Consider the following 18,060-nt stretch of genomic DNA (forward strand, 5'->3'; position numbering starts at 1 on the left):
TAATTTCTGCAATGATAAAATTGACAACAAGTATTTATGGATCTCAAAATGAAGTAAAATTGTTGCATCATGCTCGAGCTAGATGATTGCAATTTGCAAAATATTTCCCAATTGGCACATACACCGTACGATAATGCCTAGCTAATTACAGCACCTTAATAAATTTGGGATAAGTATGACATACAGTTTATTCCCATACATCGAGAATAAGTTCATAAACAATAAATAACAAACCAAGTCCTCCTATTAGTAAACGAACAAGTTTTCCTCCCTTCTTTCCTTTGGTCTGAACAATGATTTCCATGACAAACACAGCAATATGACTCATTGGTGTAAGAGGCAAAACAAATATTCACCACGTCTCGGTAGGTAAGAGTGGCTGCACATCCGACAGTGTAATGACATCCATATCAATGTTTGACTTGCTAGATGGAAAAGCAACATTGTAAGATTCAGTTGCCTCACGGTTCTCTTGATTTTGCTGAATATCTAAAGGATTTGGGAGCTTCCTTATCCCTTCCAACCCCATTGCCACTTCTTTCATTGTAGGTCGGTTCCTCCCATTCAAGTATAAGCACCTTTTCGCAAGGATAGCAGCTGATGCGATATCTTCCTTCTTACCTTCTTTCAAAACTTGAGCATCCATAATGTCGAACAAGCGATTTTGCTCCATCGAAATTATGAAATAGGTTGCGAGGCTTCTTCCTTCTTGTTCCCTCAGCGACGAGATTGGCTTTTGGCCCGTTAAGAGTTCAACAAGGACAACTCCAAAGCTATACACATCGCTTTTGTCTGTGAATTGACTCGATTGGAAATACTCGGGATCTAGGTAGCCGAAAGTCCCTTTCACCAATGTGGTCACATGAGTTTGATCGAGGGAAACAGACTTGGATGTACCGAAATCTGCCACTTTTGCCTGATATTTCTCATCCAAGAGGATATTGGTGGACTTGATGTCTCGATGATAAATGGGAATGGAGGCTGCTGAATGCAAGTAGAATAAGGCTCCTGCGATTTCAGTTGCAATTCGTAGACGTGTGTCCCACGATACACGAAACTCTTCATTTGGGTCATGCAGGTATTGGTATAGAGTCCCATTTGGTATGAACTCATATACTAATAGCGGCACTTCCGTCTCCAAGCAACACCCTAATAACTTAACCACATTCCTGTGGTTGATTTGTGAGAGAATGAAGACTTCATTTATGAACTGTTCGACTTTACCCTCATCTATCACTTTCGATTTCTTAATCGCAACTATTTTTCCATCTGTTAACATTCCCTTGTAAACGGTACCCTGCCCACCTTGCCCGAGTATCCTATCATCATTGAAATTGTCAGTGGCCTTCTCTAAATCCTTGGAGTTGAACAATTTGCTTTTCTCGACATTGCCTTCTGGTGAAGATAGCTCACTTTCCAACAAAAGACCGCCATTGCGTTTGAAGTACTTCTCTTTGAGCTTGATTTCTTTTCTCTTCTTGATGTATTTGTACAACCACCATAAGAAAAGACACAAAAGTAGTGCCCCAAGGCCTGCCCCAACCCCTGCATTGCAAAAGTTTGCGGGGCAAAAGTGAGAAAAATGTACCCTGCTTGTCAAGAGTCTATAACGGCACTTATCATCAAGAATTTCAGAGAATCTGATTCAAATGGATACATATATGAGTGATGAACCGGAGTTTCCTTTCCTGTGGATTTATGTTAACAACCACGAAAAATTAACTTGTCCCCATTTCAAATTCGGTCCGATCAAATTTCTATACATGCATGTGCACTGTACAATTGATCTTTCTTGCAAGGATTTCAGCAAACCATAGATGAAAGTGAAAAAGTTGGGAGAAGAACACTAAAAGTGTCAAAAGTTGTGTACGGTGCTCACTTTAGTGCTAAAAGTTTTTTCGAATTACTTAAGTGTCAAATCGGAGAAAAAACGATCACTTAAGCGCTAATTCCGACCAAATTGATTACGTAGTATTTACAATTAAATTTTTTAATATGATTTGGCATATTTATAAAAAAATCCAATCCACGGTAACATTCAAAATGATGTCGCATAATCTGACTGGTACTGAAGTGATCGTTTTTTAACAACGACTGGCACTGAAGTGATCACTTTAAACAAAGTTTGGCACTTAAATGATCACTATTTACAACTTTTAGACGACGTCGTTTAGGAGTTATATGCTGACTGGGCACGCCGGCGAGCCACGTAGGACTAAGAAATTAATAAAATATGGCCATCGGATTTCCCACAACCCAGATCGGTATTCTTAAGTGATCATTTTGTTTAAAGTGGCACTTAAGTGATCCGAAAAAAACTTTTGGCACTAAAGTGAGCTCTATGCACAACTTTTGACACTTCTAGTGTTCTTCTCCCGAAAAAGTTTCTACCCGCATTCATCTTGATTATGATTGTAGTAATCCAAATTCAAATATGACGAGAATAAGTACGTAGGAACCTTGATAAGTTCAAGTGCTTTCTTATTTATCAAATATAAGTATTAGTGTGCAAAGAAAATTTTGAGGTTGTTTTCATAGATACTATTGATTGAAACTTATCTTATATCATTCACCAAGCGAATGGACAATCAAGTTAATACCATGGGTAAGGTAAAACTTATTTCTATTCCTTTTCTGAACATAATTTATGCTATGCTGTGCTTTTTTCTAACAATGCTAAGAGCATGAAGCTGTCTAAAGTTCCAGGTTAACAGATCTACTCACCAATGAGAATGAATTTAGTTGTCTTTCTACCATCAACACAGTCAAAGCCGCCCCGTTTGTTCACACAAGTCGAGCCTGTCCCGGGGCATATATTTGAATCTTCACATTCGTTAATATCTGATGACAAATGGTAAAATATATTAGCAGTGAATTACCATCACCTTGAGTGAAATTAGCGAGAGCAGCCAGTCGCATTTCCTCATAAATTGTTAATTGAATGGCTAAATATTATGCTTGTAAAGATAGGACTGTCCGATTCAATTTTGTTTGAAAGTGCATTCACTTTGTATAACCTTGGGCAGAAAAAAAAAAAAAGGAAGGCAGAAAAGCATGGATGGGATCATTAAACGGTGAGAATGCCAAAAATCCAGGAATGAACAAACCACTTCGCTGTATGGTGCCCTTAAAAACGGAATGTGATAGAATGAAGTATTTACCTTGGCATCCTCCAATAATATAAGCGTTACCACCATACCCACTTCGGCACCAGCACTCCACATATGGCAAGCCCCTCGTGTCACACGTGATAACATCAGAATTCGTCGAGCTTTCGTGAAGCGCAAGTGAATAGTTGGTAAGTATATCGTTGGTAACGTTTTGGATCCCCCATTGTAACACCACTGGAACCGTATCATTCAATCTCAAATCATATAAACCTGTAACATTCGAGAACCATGAGCTATCTGCCAGGAAAGCGTACTTGCACCCCTGTTGTCCACCGTCTTCTTTGACATCCACACTAAAGGCCTGAAGATAAAAGGGGAGATTAGTCTGGCAGCATCCGTCTCTCCCGGAGCAAGCACTATACCAGCTAATGTTGGTGTTGGTTCCAGCACATTTCGACCTGCAACCGGTCGATGTAAAGGCCATACCATCTGCTTTTGTACTAATCACCGTTGCCCTGATGTCACAACCGACCGATGTAAAGACGTTCCATCTCTGGGAGAAGACAAAATTACTTCCTTCTAAGCTCACCGGCTCAACAAGTCCATTGCCCTGGCAGCTTGCCGTAGAGTAAATTACTGGAAGACTGACCTTTATCATGCCATCCCCGTCTGGACGAAAATTGGGGAGTGAAATATTGAGAACTCTCAATCCAATCTTATTTAGTATAGGGACCGTGTTGTTTTGCTGGCAGACAATCTCATACCAGTCATCCAAGAAACACCCTATTCCTATTCCGAAGGGGAAGGGAACGGTGACGTTCCCGCACGTTTCAGCACAGTTAGGCCTTGCAAGTCCCGGTGTGGCTCCTGATGCTTGTACCATGAGGGAAACCAGAAGCAAAAGAATTTGAAACACCGAGTTTGACATGATTTTCACGGTTTGTTCCATAAGAAGGGAAGAAAGTTAGAGACATGGGTGTGATTTTCTTCAGTCCTGCTAGAGCGTTGAAACATCAAGCTTGATAAGTAGGGGCCTCTTTCATTTAAGTAGCCAAGTGCGACCCTAATAGCGAGAAAGTCTTCCGTTGAGACAAAAAACAAACATAATTGCTTGGACAGCGAGATCTCCTTCGATTCTGAGATTTTGCCTATCCAAAATTGATGGAAATGGGTTGCAACTTCACCGGAGTACATCTGCATCAAGGTGATGACTTTGGTTGATGGTTTCATCTCTCTTCCCGCGACCCCTCTCATGGAAACTTTGATCATGCACCTGCCCATTATTTGAAGTGAACATTTTGTGCGATTAGAATTGTAAAAAGTTTTTCTCGTTGACTCCTGTTTTTTCCTGAGTGAATTAACATAATCATGACACATTTTCTCAATTTCTAGTCCTTTTATTATGTTTCCTTGATTTTGCCCTCTCAAAATCTCCACTTTTCAGTGTCTTCGAAATTTGTAACTTGCAACTTCAGCCATATCAATTCTAATGCCATGAACGAAAAGTGATATTTGGAGAGCAGTAGGTATATAAAACAATGTTCGCATATAGAAAGACGAGTCATCAAGCACTTAGACTGTTCACTCTGTGAATATATTTTGCTTTCGAAAACATTAGGGAGAAGAGCCAGACATAAATGCAGTTTCACTTAAAAGAATATATTGGATTTCATCACGACCTACATCAAAACATATTTCTTTTGCACACTTGTCAATAAAAATTAGACCGATTATCAGGAGGCCAGGGTAGCAATGGCCATTAGCTAGCTATGGCCATTGCTCGCCACCTCAGGTTTGTCCCTATGTGTACATGTCCAATTAGTCGCAAACAAGGAAGTCTATATTAAATAAATAAACCTCGCGTTTATGAGATGCTCCAATTAGCTTCATTGACAAAGGCAAAGCAAAAGTAGGAAGGTGACTTAATTATGAAAGTTTTTATACCTAGTACTTGGTAATATATGAATCAAACGTGTGTTATCCAACCCATACACATAAACCAAAACTTGAAAAACTATTGCGCGGATCCCAATTTATGGACCCAATATGCAATCATAACTGTTGATCAAGTGTGACTCCCAAAAGGGGCCCGCATGGTTAGCGAATATAATGGATCGGGTCGGGTCCATGTAGACTTGAGTCTAAGCAAGAATTTGCCCAAAACCTATGAAAACAGGTTAACTTATCTCCACCTATATGGAAACAGATTTGTACGTAAACAAACTTGGAAAGACCGGCATGATGGAAATCAATGGATGACTTGTTGATAGTGGCCCCTGTGGTCTTCAAGACTGTTATCACCAGAGAACTTATGTTAGAACAAGCCATAGACTTGGTCTCCATAAGTGATAAAAAAAAGAGATGACTGTTCCGTAGCTATTAATTTTGTTGAAGATGACTTTCCTTAGCCCACAAGCTTCTTGTTGGTGGCCCACCAGTAAGATTGGCTGGGTCAATAGTCTCATGCTTGCCTATTGTCCACAAGATAACAAGTTCTCGCTCTGTCAGGATCAAAACTCTGACAAACTTGTGCTCATGGGCACCGCCACATTATGTGGAGAGAATTATAGACTGTCGACATGCCGGTGGGGCTATGTTGATAAGCCCGTCTCGAGAATCTTACGTGGTACTGTGTAGCTGTAACTCATATCTAATATTTAATAGTGGATGAATAAACATCGATCGCTTTGCTAATCAATCCTCTATGTTCTTATCATCACTATTCTGAACTTTTGAGTTAGACACAAATTCTTTCAACGTCTAATAGTTGAAGAGTTTGCGAATTGGAAATGGAGTAGTATCTCAAAGAAGGATAAGTACATTTTGATTTAACAAAAATTAGGGATGGACCAGCATGCCATTTGGCCCTAGTACAACGTACAGCAAATCAATGGCATGCCCGGGCTTTTTATCGACGATTCGTATTTCCATATGAGATTTCAATTCCTTTTCTTTGTCGTTTCTAGTTCAGTGTTTTGGGAATCGAAGGCGGATGGATGTGGGCTACGAGCTGTGTGACCATTTACAAAACTTTCCCTTATTTGGTTCCAGCCTCTCTCCTCCGTGCAGACAAAAAAGCCAAAAGCAAAGAGAGAGGGAGAGAGAATAACTCACGTCCGTCTCTCTCCCTCCCTCTTTCCCTCTCTTGTGTTTAAGCTTTTCTTCGTCTCTTCAACTTCTAGAGGGTAGGGATTTGACCTAGATCTCTCCCTCTCCTCCCTCGTTGCTTTTCCTCTTATTTCTTGTTGTTTCTTTCCTTACTCTCCTGATCTAGTTTTAGATATGGGAGTTTTGTTCTTCCGATCTTAGATCTAAAAGCTTTTCTCTCCAATCTAATTCTAGATTTTGAAGTTTTAATAATTAAGTACTCCGCCTTCAGTTTTAATAGTGTTCACAGCACTTTCGGTGTCAAATTTGTGCTCGTTCAATGTGTTTTTGTTCAAAGCTTTGGCTTCTCGTACTTGCTAAAGGGCTTGCTTTTACATGTGTCAGATCTGAGCTTGTTCAACATGTTTATATTTTCTTTGTACAATGATGGTGTTGGGGATGCCGAATCTTGGCGCACACCGCCAAAAGGTAAAATCGTATCTACATATGAAGATCCCGACATGTGCTCATCACTAATGAAGATGTGTGATTTGGTGATCGGCTGCCAATCTTTTCGCTTAGATACAGTCGCAAATATGTTTTTGAAGGACGAGCGTATGATTATCTTTGCCAACCATGCTCTGATGATGTGTCTTGATTTCTGATTTTTGGTTTGTTTTGGAGTTCTATGGGCTTGTCTTGTTATGGTGACTTTTAAGATTTCCTATGGATCGTTTCATGTATCATTTTGGTAATGAATGGAAATATCTTTTGACAAAAAAAACATATTACAGAGAAAAAAAAATCCTTAAGAGTTTAAAAAGTTATAGGACAAAAAAAAAAGCATTTCATGATCCCTCTTTCTCACTTGTACTTTTGGAGGTGATTATTAGATAAACATAGAGTCTATATATCACCAAGAGGGAGCTTGAGTTCGAGTCTGTTAATATATTCGGTCGGACCCACCTTCACTCAAAAACCTAAGTCAATGAATTATGGGCCAATTAAGATATATTAACTGCTCTACACCACATCAATTCTTCAATGTGGGATTTATTTAACACAACTTACATGTGCATCCTAACGATCTCCCCCTTAATTCAGGTATCCTTCTGCATCAAGATATGAAATCTTGCCACCGGGCTTGCATTGTTACATCACAATGCCCACCGCCCGAAAATTATGCCCAACTTCATCCACCACACATCGGAACAAATCACATCGCTTGGGGAGATCACCAAGAGGGAGCCTGAGTCCAAGCCTGTTAACATATTCGATCAGACCCACCTTCACTCAAAAATCTAAGTTAATAAATTATGGGCCAACTAAGATATATATTAATTGCTCTACACCACACCAATTCTTCAATGTGGGATTTATTTAACACAACTTACACGTGCATTCTAACGATCTCCCCCTTAATTCAGGTATCCTTCTACATCAAGATATGAAATCTTGCCACCGGACCTGCATTGTTACATCACAATGCCCACCGCCGGGAAATTATGCCCAACTTCATCCACCACACATCTGAACAAATCACATCGCTTGGGGAGATCACCAAGAGGGAGCCTGAGTCCAAGCCTGTTAACATATTCAGTTGGACTCACCTTCACTCAAAAGCTTAAGCCAATGAGTTATGGGCCAACTAATATATATTAACTACTCTACACCACACAAATTATTCGATATGGGATTTATTTAACACAACTCACATGTGCATCATAACAGTAAAGTTCGAGACGAAAATACCAGAAATATACAACTTAAGCAAAGTATCTAAGGGGAACCAGGAAAATTTGAACTACGAGAAAATCCGTAGTCTAACTTCGCGATTTTGTGCTTGATTTATAATTCAATATCTAAAACATAAGACTAATCTAAGATGCTTAAGAACTTTGTATCGATAAACAAACATGACTTGCGTTCCTTAAGGGTAAATTAATCAAACATTGGCAAGATTACCATTTCTGGTCAAAGCCAGTATTGAATTACGAAGAAGAAAAAGATTTAAAAAGGGAATATGAGACATTACATACCATTCGGGGTGAAATTCTTGTCTTTGTTTTGCTAATCCCTGTTCATGATCTTGTTGTGCAGAATATATGGAACGATTGTGCAGATCCAAAACTTAATAGTTGCCCTTGAAATTGTGTGAAATCGGCTAGGCAGCTTAGCTTGTGGGTGCGGTAGAAATACAGAAAAATTCATTCTTTGGGGTACCGGAACATTTTGTTAAGTTGTAGATTGCTTTCCAAACCTTCGCGAGCATGTGATCACTGAAAAAAGAAAAATGACATATCAGTATTAAGTGGTTATTAGGTATAGCTTTTCTGTAGCTGCTTCAGCTGCGAAAATATGCGTCGCTACTTTTATAAGGTGCTTGAGAAACATCTTATACTTGTAGCACCTTCTCGGCTGTAACAACTTACAACATCTTTTAAATTCGCACTCAAAAGTTATAAGACATGAAAAGTACTGTTTATATTAATAGCTTACAACCACATGACATTGAAGCACTCGATAATAGTCTACCAAGTTTCTTAGCAACTTAATTTTGTAAATCAAGGATACGGGTACCGCAGGTAAAAGAAGCGAGGAAAGTTAATGATATGGGTGTGATTTTCTTCCGTCCTGTCACGTCCAAGACAATAGAAACATTTAAGCTTTGATCAGTTGAGGCCTCTTTAGTTTAAGCAGCCAAGTGCGACCCTAAAAACAAGAAAGTCTTCCGTTGAGACAAAGACAATCATAATTGCTTGGACAGCGAGATCTCCTATCCTTCTAGGATTTGACAATTCAAAATTGATGGAAATGGGTTGGAAATTCACTGGAGTACATTTGCATCAAGATGATAACACTGTTCCATGTTTCATCTCTCTTCCTGGGACCCCTCCGATGGAAATTTTGATCATGCAACTGCCCATAGTTTGAAGTAATCATTTTTGTGCGACTGAAATTATAACAAGTTTTTCTCATAGAATCCAGCTTTCTTCGAGCGAATTAAGATAATTGCAATCCTTTTTCTCAATTTCGAGTCCTTTTACTATGTTTCTTTTATTTTGCCCTCTTAGAATCTTTATTTTTCAGTGCCTTCGAAATTTGTAATCTCCAACTTCAGAGATATCAATGCTCATGCCATGAATGAAAATGAAATTTGAGTAGCAGTCCGTACAAAAGCAATGTTAGCATACAGAAAGACGAGTCATCAAGCGCTTGGCCGTTCACTTTGTAAATTCATTATGCTTTTGAAACATTAAGGAGAAGAGCTACACATAAATATAGTTTCACTGGAAGAAGATATCGGATTTAATCATGATGTAGATCCAAATATATTTCTTTTGCATTCTTGTCAATAAAAATCAGATCGAGTATCAGGAGGCTAAGGCAGCGACGGCCACTACCTGCCCCCTTAGGTTCGTCCCTATGTTTACATGTCCATCATATTCTAAAGTCTCAAACAAACAAAAAAATTCATTGGCACCCAAATTATGTACGAGGGACGATCATTCAAAAGAGTAGAGGTGTCATCAATAACTCCTCGACATTCAAGTAATTCCCTTCTTTTTAATAACGAGGAAGTCTATTTTAAATAAACAAATCTCGCATTTATGAGATGCACCCTCCAACTAGCTTCATTGACCAAAACAAATCAAAAGTTGGATGGTGACTTAATTATAAAATTATTCATACATGGTTCCTTGGTAATATATTTGATGCCCTAATCCATACACATAAATCAAAACCTGGAGAAACTATTGTGTGGATCTCAGTTATGGACCTAACATGCATTTGCAGGTGATCAAGTGTGACTCACAGATGGGGCCAATGTGGTTAGTGACTATGATGGATCAGGTCCACTTAGACCGGATCTAAGCAAGAATTTTGCCAAAAATCCGTGGAAAACAGGTTAACTTGTCCCATCAATATGGAAAATCGATTTGTGCGTTAACAATGGATGGCTTGTTGTTAGTGGCCCGCGTGATCATCAAGACTGTTGTCAACATAGAACTTATATTGAGACAGGCCATTGACTTGGTCTCCATTAGTGATAGAATAGAGAGGACAATCGTTCCTTAGCTATTAATTCCACTGAAGATGACTTTCCTTAGGCCACAATGTAGTGGGCCACCGGTCAGGTTGGCTGGGTCAGTGGTCTCATGCTCGCCTATTGTCCACAAAATCACAAGTTCTCGCTATGTCATGATTGAACCTCTGACAAACTTATACTCATAGGCACTGCTACATCATGTGGAGAGAATTATAGACTGTTTACATACCTAAACGCTTTATCCTGCGACCTCGTCCTTTACCCTGCGACCGGTATGAATGACATGGCTCCAATATCACCCCTGCTAATGGTGCTGAACCTGCTTCTGTTATGCGTCGCCAGTGAAAGACCTCAAGATTGAGACCAAGGTTCAAAGCCCGGTAAATGCAACTCCTAAACTGTGAAGCTATGGCTATCCATCTTTTCCATCTCTTTTGCTTCAATTTGATACGAGCTTCACTCTCTACTTAGGAAGTTCTAATTGCCATGAACTTAACGATGGAACCTAATAGAATTCCCCAATATTTCTTCATGGCCTGACGCATTCTGTTGTGTATCTCAAATGCATCTATCACATCACCTTTCACAAAGTAAACAGTTCCCTGTCTATACATGTCTCCATGGATATTTAAAAGAAGAGAATCGAAGACTGGCATTGGTAACTAAAATCTATGATTAATTAGGCGTCATCTGACAGTATCAAAGTTAAACTCGAGCGATATCGAGCTTCCTCTCAAAAAAGCGGCAGAGAAGGTAAACTTGGAGAACACTTGCCCCGATAAGTGCTGCTGACTCGAAGAAAGCCTTATGGACTGCCCTTCTGCTCATTGCGTCGTTCACTAAGATCACAGATCATCATAGAATGAGTATTCATTGAATGCGATATCTATGTGATGTCCATCATTGAACAAAATATTTGATTAGCAAGGTCATCCCCATTCCATTTCGTGTGGTGATCAGACACTACAAAACATCAAGCAGATAACACATGGAAACAAAACCCATGACCATTTGAAACCCACTCGACCAAACACGTATCTTCTTTTTTTTAGGCTTATTTGTTTTCAACGTCCGCTTTTTCAGCTGATGCCGAATTAGGTATGTTTTATTATTTTCAGGATCATAAACATAATAACTGACTAGTTATGTCAATCAAATGGATAAAAGGAGCTTGTCAAAGGCTCTAGAAATAGCTTTTAACTTGTCTATTGAGACATTTACTTCCGAAGGTCTTTTAAGAGCAGACGTTGTGATAACCTTTGAAATTTAAGAGAAAACGGAAGTCGAATCAAACTATGGTGGTCCACTCAGCATTAAATAGGAAAGTTATTTCCGTTCGAGATGAAACAAGGTTGGAATAGCAAGAGGACTTGACATAAAATATGTTACCAATTGCTTGACGCTCAGCCTGAGCCTCCAGCCAATGCTGCTCAAACTGAATGTTGTAGAGGGCCTCCTCCAACTTCCCTATCTGTTCCAACAAGGGGTTGATATGCTCTGCAGATACATTCACAACAGATAAAAAAGAGTTGCACATGGTATATTCATAAAGTTTTCAAGAGACAATAAAACAGAAAAAAAGCAGAGTCCTACCGTTCTTTTCATGCTGATCGTAGTATGCAAAATGGCCAACATGTACATCAAAGTCGATGGTTTCATGATAAGGAGACTTGTTAGTAAAGCAAAACTGATGAACACCCTTACGGTGAGCCATAAACTCAAATTTCTCACTGATCCTGTCATGAGAATCTTGAATCTGATTACCAGAAGGTCCTTTCACCTGACAATTTCAAAAGTTGCAAAGAACATGCTAGGTCATTATCAAAGGATTAAAGATCGATAAGCACACTATTGACAGAATTAAGGAATTCGATAATCAATACATGACTTTAATTCAAAGCATGTCCCAACAAACATAAAAAAGGAAAACTAAATGTGCATATGCGAGATCTAGTTGACCCATCTAGGCTACCAAAGGCTAATAAACTACAATGAAGAATCTCCTTTAGGAAGATAATCAGCATCCCTCACAAAAAAAAAGTATATCTGAGTACAGTATTTCATGTACATTACGTTCGATCCATTAAACATGTGCTATTACGTCTGATCCACGAGCTATGTGCTATTAAGAACTCTCGCCTACTTTCCGAGATTAAGTGCATCACAATATATGCAGCCAAGTAACTTCTAATCAATAACCTCAGAATTAACCAAAATAAGAATTGATGAGCATTCTAACATGCCTATACTGGCTTTGCCCCGTCTATGTCCTGATATCCAAGAACCAACATTTTGTTTATAATATTTTCAAGAAGGGATACACAAACATAGTGTCAAAATTTGCTGAAAACAGTCACAGCAATGCCTCGTACGAGGCAGCAGAGACTAATAAGAGGTTCAAAAAATCGAACAACTGATCTGCCCATTTAAATTGTTTGAGACTTCCAACCAAGGAGTTAACCAGGTAAGAGTAGAACAAGACATGACTGTCATGCCCAAAAACAAATCATCAAGGAATCATCAGCTTTCAATGAATGCTGAACACAACCCCAGTTAAGTCAATGACATAAACCATTGCATTTAAGGATGAGCACTTTTTGCACATCAAAGAACGGTCACCACGATAAGTAACTTATCAAACAAAAGCTGAAGCTTACCACAAGATCAACACCATCTTGACTGTAATGCCAAGCTGAATCAGATTTGTTCACCATGAAAGGTACATGAACAGTGTCCTTTTCATACTGAACATCATGGGCAAAGCATTCTTCCCTATCAATCATAAATCTAATTTTAACTTCATCTGCATGTAGGAATAGAAATAGCCCCGGAACCACAGTCAATATATAACCAAGTGCATGAGAATTCATCTGCAGATTCAGAGACCAGCATGTTAATCGAGGAACCAAAACAAGATGATCATCCTTTTTACAGTTTCTTACAGTCAACACGCAAAACCAAAAGGCAAAATAAAATTGAAGTCTTCATAGGTGTTTGGGAGGACTTTTTAACCCTCGCTTCTAGCTTTTAAGAGGTGCTATATTTCCAAAAACTGAAGCAGTTAAAACAGATATAAGCTGATTTTCAATAACTGTCTATATGCACTTAACAACTTCTAATCCTTCATTCTGAAAAAAAATTGATTACTTGGCATTGTGCAGAACTACTTGCACAATGCCAAATCCTTGCACATAGCATTTTCTAAAAGTACAACACACTAAAAGATTACTCAATCACTTATGTAATATTTAGAAAAAAAAGGGTCAAAAAGTAAAAAAGTCAAAAGCTGAACAATGGGGCTTCAGCTTATTTAACCGAGAGCATGCTCGGCCGAGGAAGGGAAAAAGAAAAGAAAGAAAGAGAGGAAGAGAGAAGGAAGAAGAAGAAGAAGGGAAGAGGTTTTTGCGCCACGCGAACCTCACCTAGCCGATCCGACTTAGTATCGTAACACTCAGTAAGCACTCGCGCCCCTCGTTTGTCCGATCGGAGAAGTTTTCCGATTTAGGGTTTAAATTTGGAATTTTGGGAAATTCGAGCCACGAAGTTCGATTTTTGAGTCGTTGTGTTATATATATAAATAGAATTGATAGTTTAGAGTGTCGTGGAGCTATGGGATTTTACAGATCTTGATTTGGATCTACGGTTTGCCCAAAATGAATTTTTGAAGTTGGCCGCACAAGGTGAACAGTGCGCAACCAGTGGGCTTTAGGCCGATTTTCGTCGATTTTCGGCTCAATTTTGGGCTGGCCAAGTTGGGGCCTTTGTAATACTCGGAACGAGTTTTCTTTTGACTATAAGTTTGTTAGAATCGGAGCCTGATGGAGAAAATTATGGCGCGATCAAGTTTCGCGTTCAAGTTTCGCGTTGTAGACGATTTGGATAATCGCTTTGGAGGAGCGATTTGTGAGAGCGCCTGAGTCGTTTTGGTTAGCATCTAAGCTTGGTTTAGTCGAGTCATAAGTGAAAATAGTATTTTACTTGGTATTGATGTCGATTCTCGTTTAATTGTTAGGATTACGAGATCGTCAGCGAGTTTAGACACATTGTTTGGTTATGGGGCATTTCCAGGTGAGTGGTGTTATCTCTTCTATGAATTTCTAAACTCATGTCTTGAAAGCAAAAGAGATTCGATATATTATGAGTTGTGAAAGAGCATATTTGTTGCACAAAAGGATGGATTGGGCATCTATTACATTTTGGTATTTGTAAATGGTTTGAAATACGTTTTGAGAATAGTGTTGCGAAATGAGGTATATATATATTGATTTGTGAATTTGGTTTATGAAATGGGTATGTGAAATGTATTATGGTTTAAAAAACGAGTTTTCAAATAATTTGAGACATACTTTACAAAAGAGATTTTTGGTGGTTTAGTTGAGTTGTGAAATGCCATATACTTGGTTTGTGAAATGTGTTCAGTTTGACGAAGAAAGATTGTGTTTTGTTTTCTGAAATCAATTAGTGATATTGATTGTGGATTGTGAGACTTATTATGGATTTGGTATTGTGGATTATTGGAGGATGTGTGTTGGTGCTTAATATCGCTGTGATCCCATTGAGGGGCTTGTAGGTATGCGCATACTAGTCTAGGATATCCTTGTGGGCCGAGCCACCGGCTTATAGTAGGTAGAGATCTTGCCAAGGGGGGAATCTTGGTCGCTTTATCACGGGGCAAGATGCGTGATCATAGTTTGATATTGAGCAATAGATTGGTCGATGGAATGGACCATTGACGTATGATATGATATGAGATTCATCAATGGAATAGACTATTGACGTGTGCTTTTGACAAGATTGGCCAATAGAATGGACCATTGGTTTCTGTTTTGATATTATTGATTTAAAAAGAGCTTTTTTATTGTGAAAATGTCATGTTAAAGTAGTACATAACGTATTTTGAATTGACATTTGAAATATGCTGGAGTTGGATTACATAAGCTTTGGTTTGGTCGATGGATAGACCATCGATGTGTTTTCTACTGTGCCAGGGCAAATCCTTGAGAGAGATGACAGTGCGGCTACGGCTTAAAAAGGATAATATCGGGTCGAGTTGAGGGATGGCAGTGCGGCTGCGCCTCTACCCCGAACGAGCTCTTTTATAATGAGATTACTTAATGGAACAGACCATTGATATGTGAGTTATTGAGATTGATCAATGGATTGGACCATTGACGTGTGATTTGACGAAATTAATCAATGGATTTGACCATTGATGATTGAATTGTGATGTTGTACCAAATGAATGTTTTCTGGTTTGTATCGAGTTTTGTGAAAAAGAAAATAACTCATATTTGATATGATATATATATGATATTGTGGGTTTAAATTACGAGTTTTCGATATTACTTTATATATGCATAGTGGTTGCTCGATCTGCTTAGAATAGATACGCACTATTTACTGAGCTGTGGTTGCTCACCCCCATTATCCTGGTAGGTTTTGGGGTGTGACAACTTATGTGGCCACCACTACAACCATGCACAGGACAACAGAGCTCTAAAGCTACAACACCATAAAAAAATTGACAGCCACTCCACACCCGCATTGCTTCCTTCCTCTCTTTCGAAAGAGAGATCCAATAGAGCATCCTCTGGGCCAATTGAAGCAAAGCCGAACGGTGCCCTCCTTAAAATAGTGATCGAGAAAAGCCAAGAACCAAAAGAAAAACACAAGGGAGAAGAAATCCCTCCTCCTGATTACAAAATTAGAGTCAAGTTTCGATTTTTATTTTATCACTCCCTCGAAATATCTTTCCAATTTCTCAGTTGAACATAAAGCACCGCAAAAGCTCAAATAAAGAACACGCACTTAAGTTGTGGGTGCATGTGCAAATAATCGAAAAAAGAACCTAACTATCCCTTCAAGCACAAGCTTTCTTCACATACCCTTCAAAAGTTTAAAGTGCTTTATGAAATGAAGCCGTGCTAATCCCTAAATTTTTCTTGGTCATGATAAAGCAACTGCATTCCTGAAACGGTGGACTTCAAACTGGAGCTCACAACTTGTTAAATTGAACTCAAATGAATCTGATGGAGCATGTCCTGACCAATGCAACCGCATGAAGATAACCTTAATTGATCTCTCAAGGCTAAGGTCAAGGTTAATTTTTCTCCCCAAGCAGACATTCATGACTCCACATTACCAGCCCGATTTGGAAAGAGAAATAAAGGCTGATCAAGAGCAGCTACATGTTTATTTAGAGTTACAAACAAGCATAGGTCGCCTTAGTTTCTTTCAATATATAGCAGATTGAATCTCCAATCTATAGAGCAATTATTTTGAAAGCTTACCAATCAGGGAAGTGTTTTCAGAATATTTTTGGAAAGAACATAGCTGCCACAAGGCCAAAAGCTTTCTCAGTAGGTTGTATGCATCACTTGCTCCCATAGATAAAATCCCATCCCTTATCTAATGAGGCAGGGAAACATTAGTGAAGCACAGGAATCAAAAGTGCAAACAATGGAAATTATGGCTAACACAACAAAAAAGGTTTATAGTCCCTAAGAAGAAAAGAACCTTTTTATTTGATAGATTGGCTTTGAGACTTATATCCTTGAAGAAAGCAGGATCACGAGTTGATCTATATAAAGAACCATCATTTCCACTGATAAATCCTAGCAATCTTAACTGGTCCTCCAGGCATATTGTAGATGTGCCCACTTCTAAATCATCATATGAAGAAACCACAATAAGTGATAGAGTACCAGCTACCAGCATAATTATGAATGCACTTGTTTTAAGCAGAATAGCTGGTCATAGACAAAGAATCTAACTATTCATCACCAAATTTCAGGGACCAAAACAGGAAGTCAAAAGATACCCAAGCAGAGAAAGAGCAAGAGAGATCAAGAGAAAGGGGGGAAAACAACAAAAGCGAAGAATGTCATGCCTTATGGATCGTGAATACACTCGCCGATAAGACCTCAGCTCTCAGATCAGGTGATGGCTTATCAAGCGATGCGAAGGCAAGCAAAATAATACTTGGACTTCGGATTTCAGTTTGTGGGAATCTGGTTGGCTCCCTCAAGAAAACGGAACTGTTTGTCGAGAAAATACTCGGTGCCTCTTGTGATTCCACCATGGAAAAATCCTAGCCTGTCGGAGGCGGCGTCGGCATTGGAGGCTAGGGCGGAGGCGGAGGTTAGGGCGTCGCTCATTGGAGGCGGCGTCGGCATCGACGCAAGGAGACGGGCCTCGCTCGTCCGAGGCAGCGGAGGGAGGAAGAAGGAAAAAGAAAAATAAAGAAAAAAAGAAAGAAAAAATATTAACAAATTCAAAATGAGCAACTCTACAAAGTGTTTTCACCTTCTTAGATTAGGAAATTCACTTTCCTAATTTTATATACAAATGTTTTTCTTAACCGGAAAGTATTTTCAGTTAGCTTATCATTTTCGGCGAATCAAATAGGTGAAAGTCTAAAAAACAGATTCGTGAAAAACACTTTTCCTCAAATAAACGCACCCTTAGTCTTAGATAAATCTAGAAAAGTAGAGACATGATGAAAAATTTAGAGAAGTCGAGAGTCATCCCAGTATCTACCTGGGATGTTTCCTTGATGCTAGATATATCAAAGGTTGACAAGCAGAGGACATCAATTTAAGCAGCCAAGTGTGACTTTTCTCATTGTTGAGGAGATAATTTTGTCATAATCTTTTTTATGAGAAAGACTTGGAGCTTTACTAAGATAGATGAGTTTTTAGGACCCGTTAAGCACATTAAAACTGAGATATTTAGGGTGCGTTTGGCAACCGACCAAATAATAACTATTTATATTATTTTGTTTTCAGAATTAGTTTTAGAACAGAAATCTGT

General features: G+C 38.9%; 2 protein-coding genes across 2 annotated transcripts; both read right to left on the minus strand.

Annotated features, from left to right (window-relative positions):
- Nucleotides 1-238: 238 nt before the first annotated feature.
- LOC115661872 (wall-associated receptor kinase-like 1) lies at nt 239-4,056 on the minus strand. Its single transcript, XM_030584071.2, has 3 exons — nt 3,162-4,056; nt 2,725-2,841; nt 239-1,545 (listed from the first exon to the last, which is right to left on the minus strand). Exons 1-3 carry the CDS (start codon nt 4,036-4,038, stop codon nt 353-355), a joined length of 2,187 nt encoding a protein of 728 aa, XP_030439931.2. The 5' UTR covers nt 4,039-4,056; the 3' UTR covers nt 239-352.
- Nucleotides 4,057-10,853: 6,797 nt separating this feature from the next.
- LOC115661875 (transmembrane emp24 domain-containing protein p24beta2-like) lies at nt 10,854-17,333 on the minus strand. The gene is made up of 5 exons (XM_056306276.1): nt 17,138-17,333; nt 12,906-13,118; nt 11,842-12,028; nt 11,638-11,745; nt 10,854-11,087 (listed from the first exon to the last, which is right to left on the minus strand). The coding sequence occupies exons 1-5, from the start codon at nt 17,327-17,329 to the stop codon at nt 10,954-10,956; spliced, it is 834 nt and encodes a 277-aa protein (XP_056162251.1). The 5' UTR covers nt 17,330-17,333; the 3' UTR covers nt 10,854-10,953.
- Nucleotides 17,334-18,060: the final 727 nt, after the last annotated feature.

Source organism: Syzygium oleosum, unplaced genomic scaffold (genome assembly GCF_021117445.2).
Source record: "Syzygium oleosum isolate NSW1041296 unplaced genomic scaffold, Sole_v2.1 Sole_v2.42, whole genome shotgun sequence".
Lineage (NCBI taxonomy): Eukaryota > Viridiplantae > Streptophyta > Magnoliopsida > Myrtales > Myrtaceae > Syzygium > Syzygium oleosum.

Coding starts and splice junctions, on each gene's coding strand:
- LOC115661875 (XM_056306276.1), bottom strand. CDS start 17,329: ATGGTGGAATCACAAGAGGCACCGAGTATTTTCTCGACAAACAGTTCC. Junction 12,029..12,905: donor AAGATGGTGTTGATCTTGTG/GTAAGCTTCAGC, acceptor TGAAATTGTCAG/GTGAAAGGACCTTCTGGTAA. Junction 11,746..11,841: donor CGATCAGCATGAAAAGAACG/GTAGGACTCTGC, acceptor ATGTATCTGCAG/AGCATATCAACCCCTTGTTG.
- LOC115661872 (XM_030584071.2), bottom strand. CDS start 4,038: ATGTCAAACTCGGTGTTTCAAATTCTTTTGCTTCTGGTTTCCCTCATG. Junction 2,842..3,161: donor TATTATTGGAGGATGCCAAG/GTAAATACTTCA, acceptor ATTTGTCATCAG/ATATTAACGAATGTGAAGAT. Junction 1,546..2,724: donor AACTAAATTCATTCTCATTG/GTGAGTAGATCT, acceptor TTTGCAATGCAG/GGGTTGGGGCAGGCCTTGGG.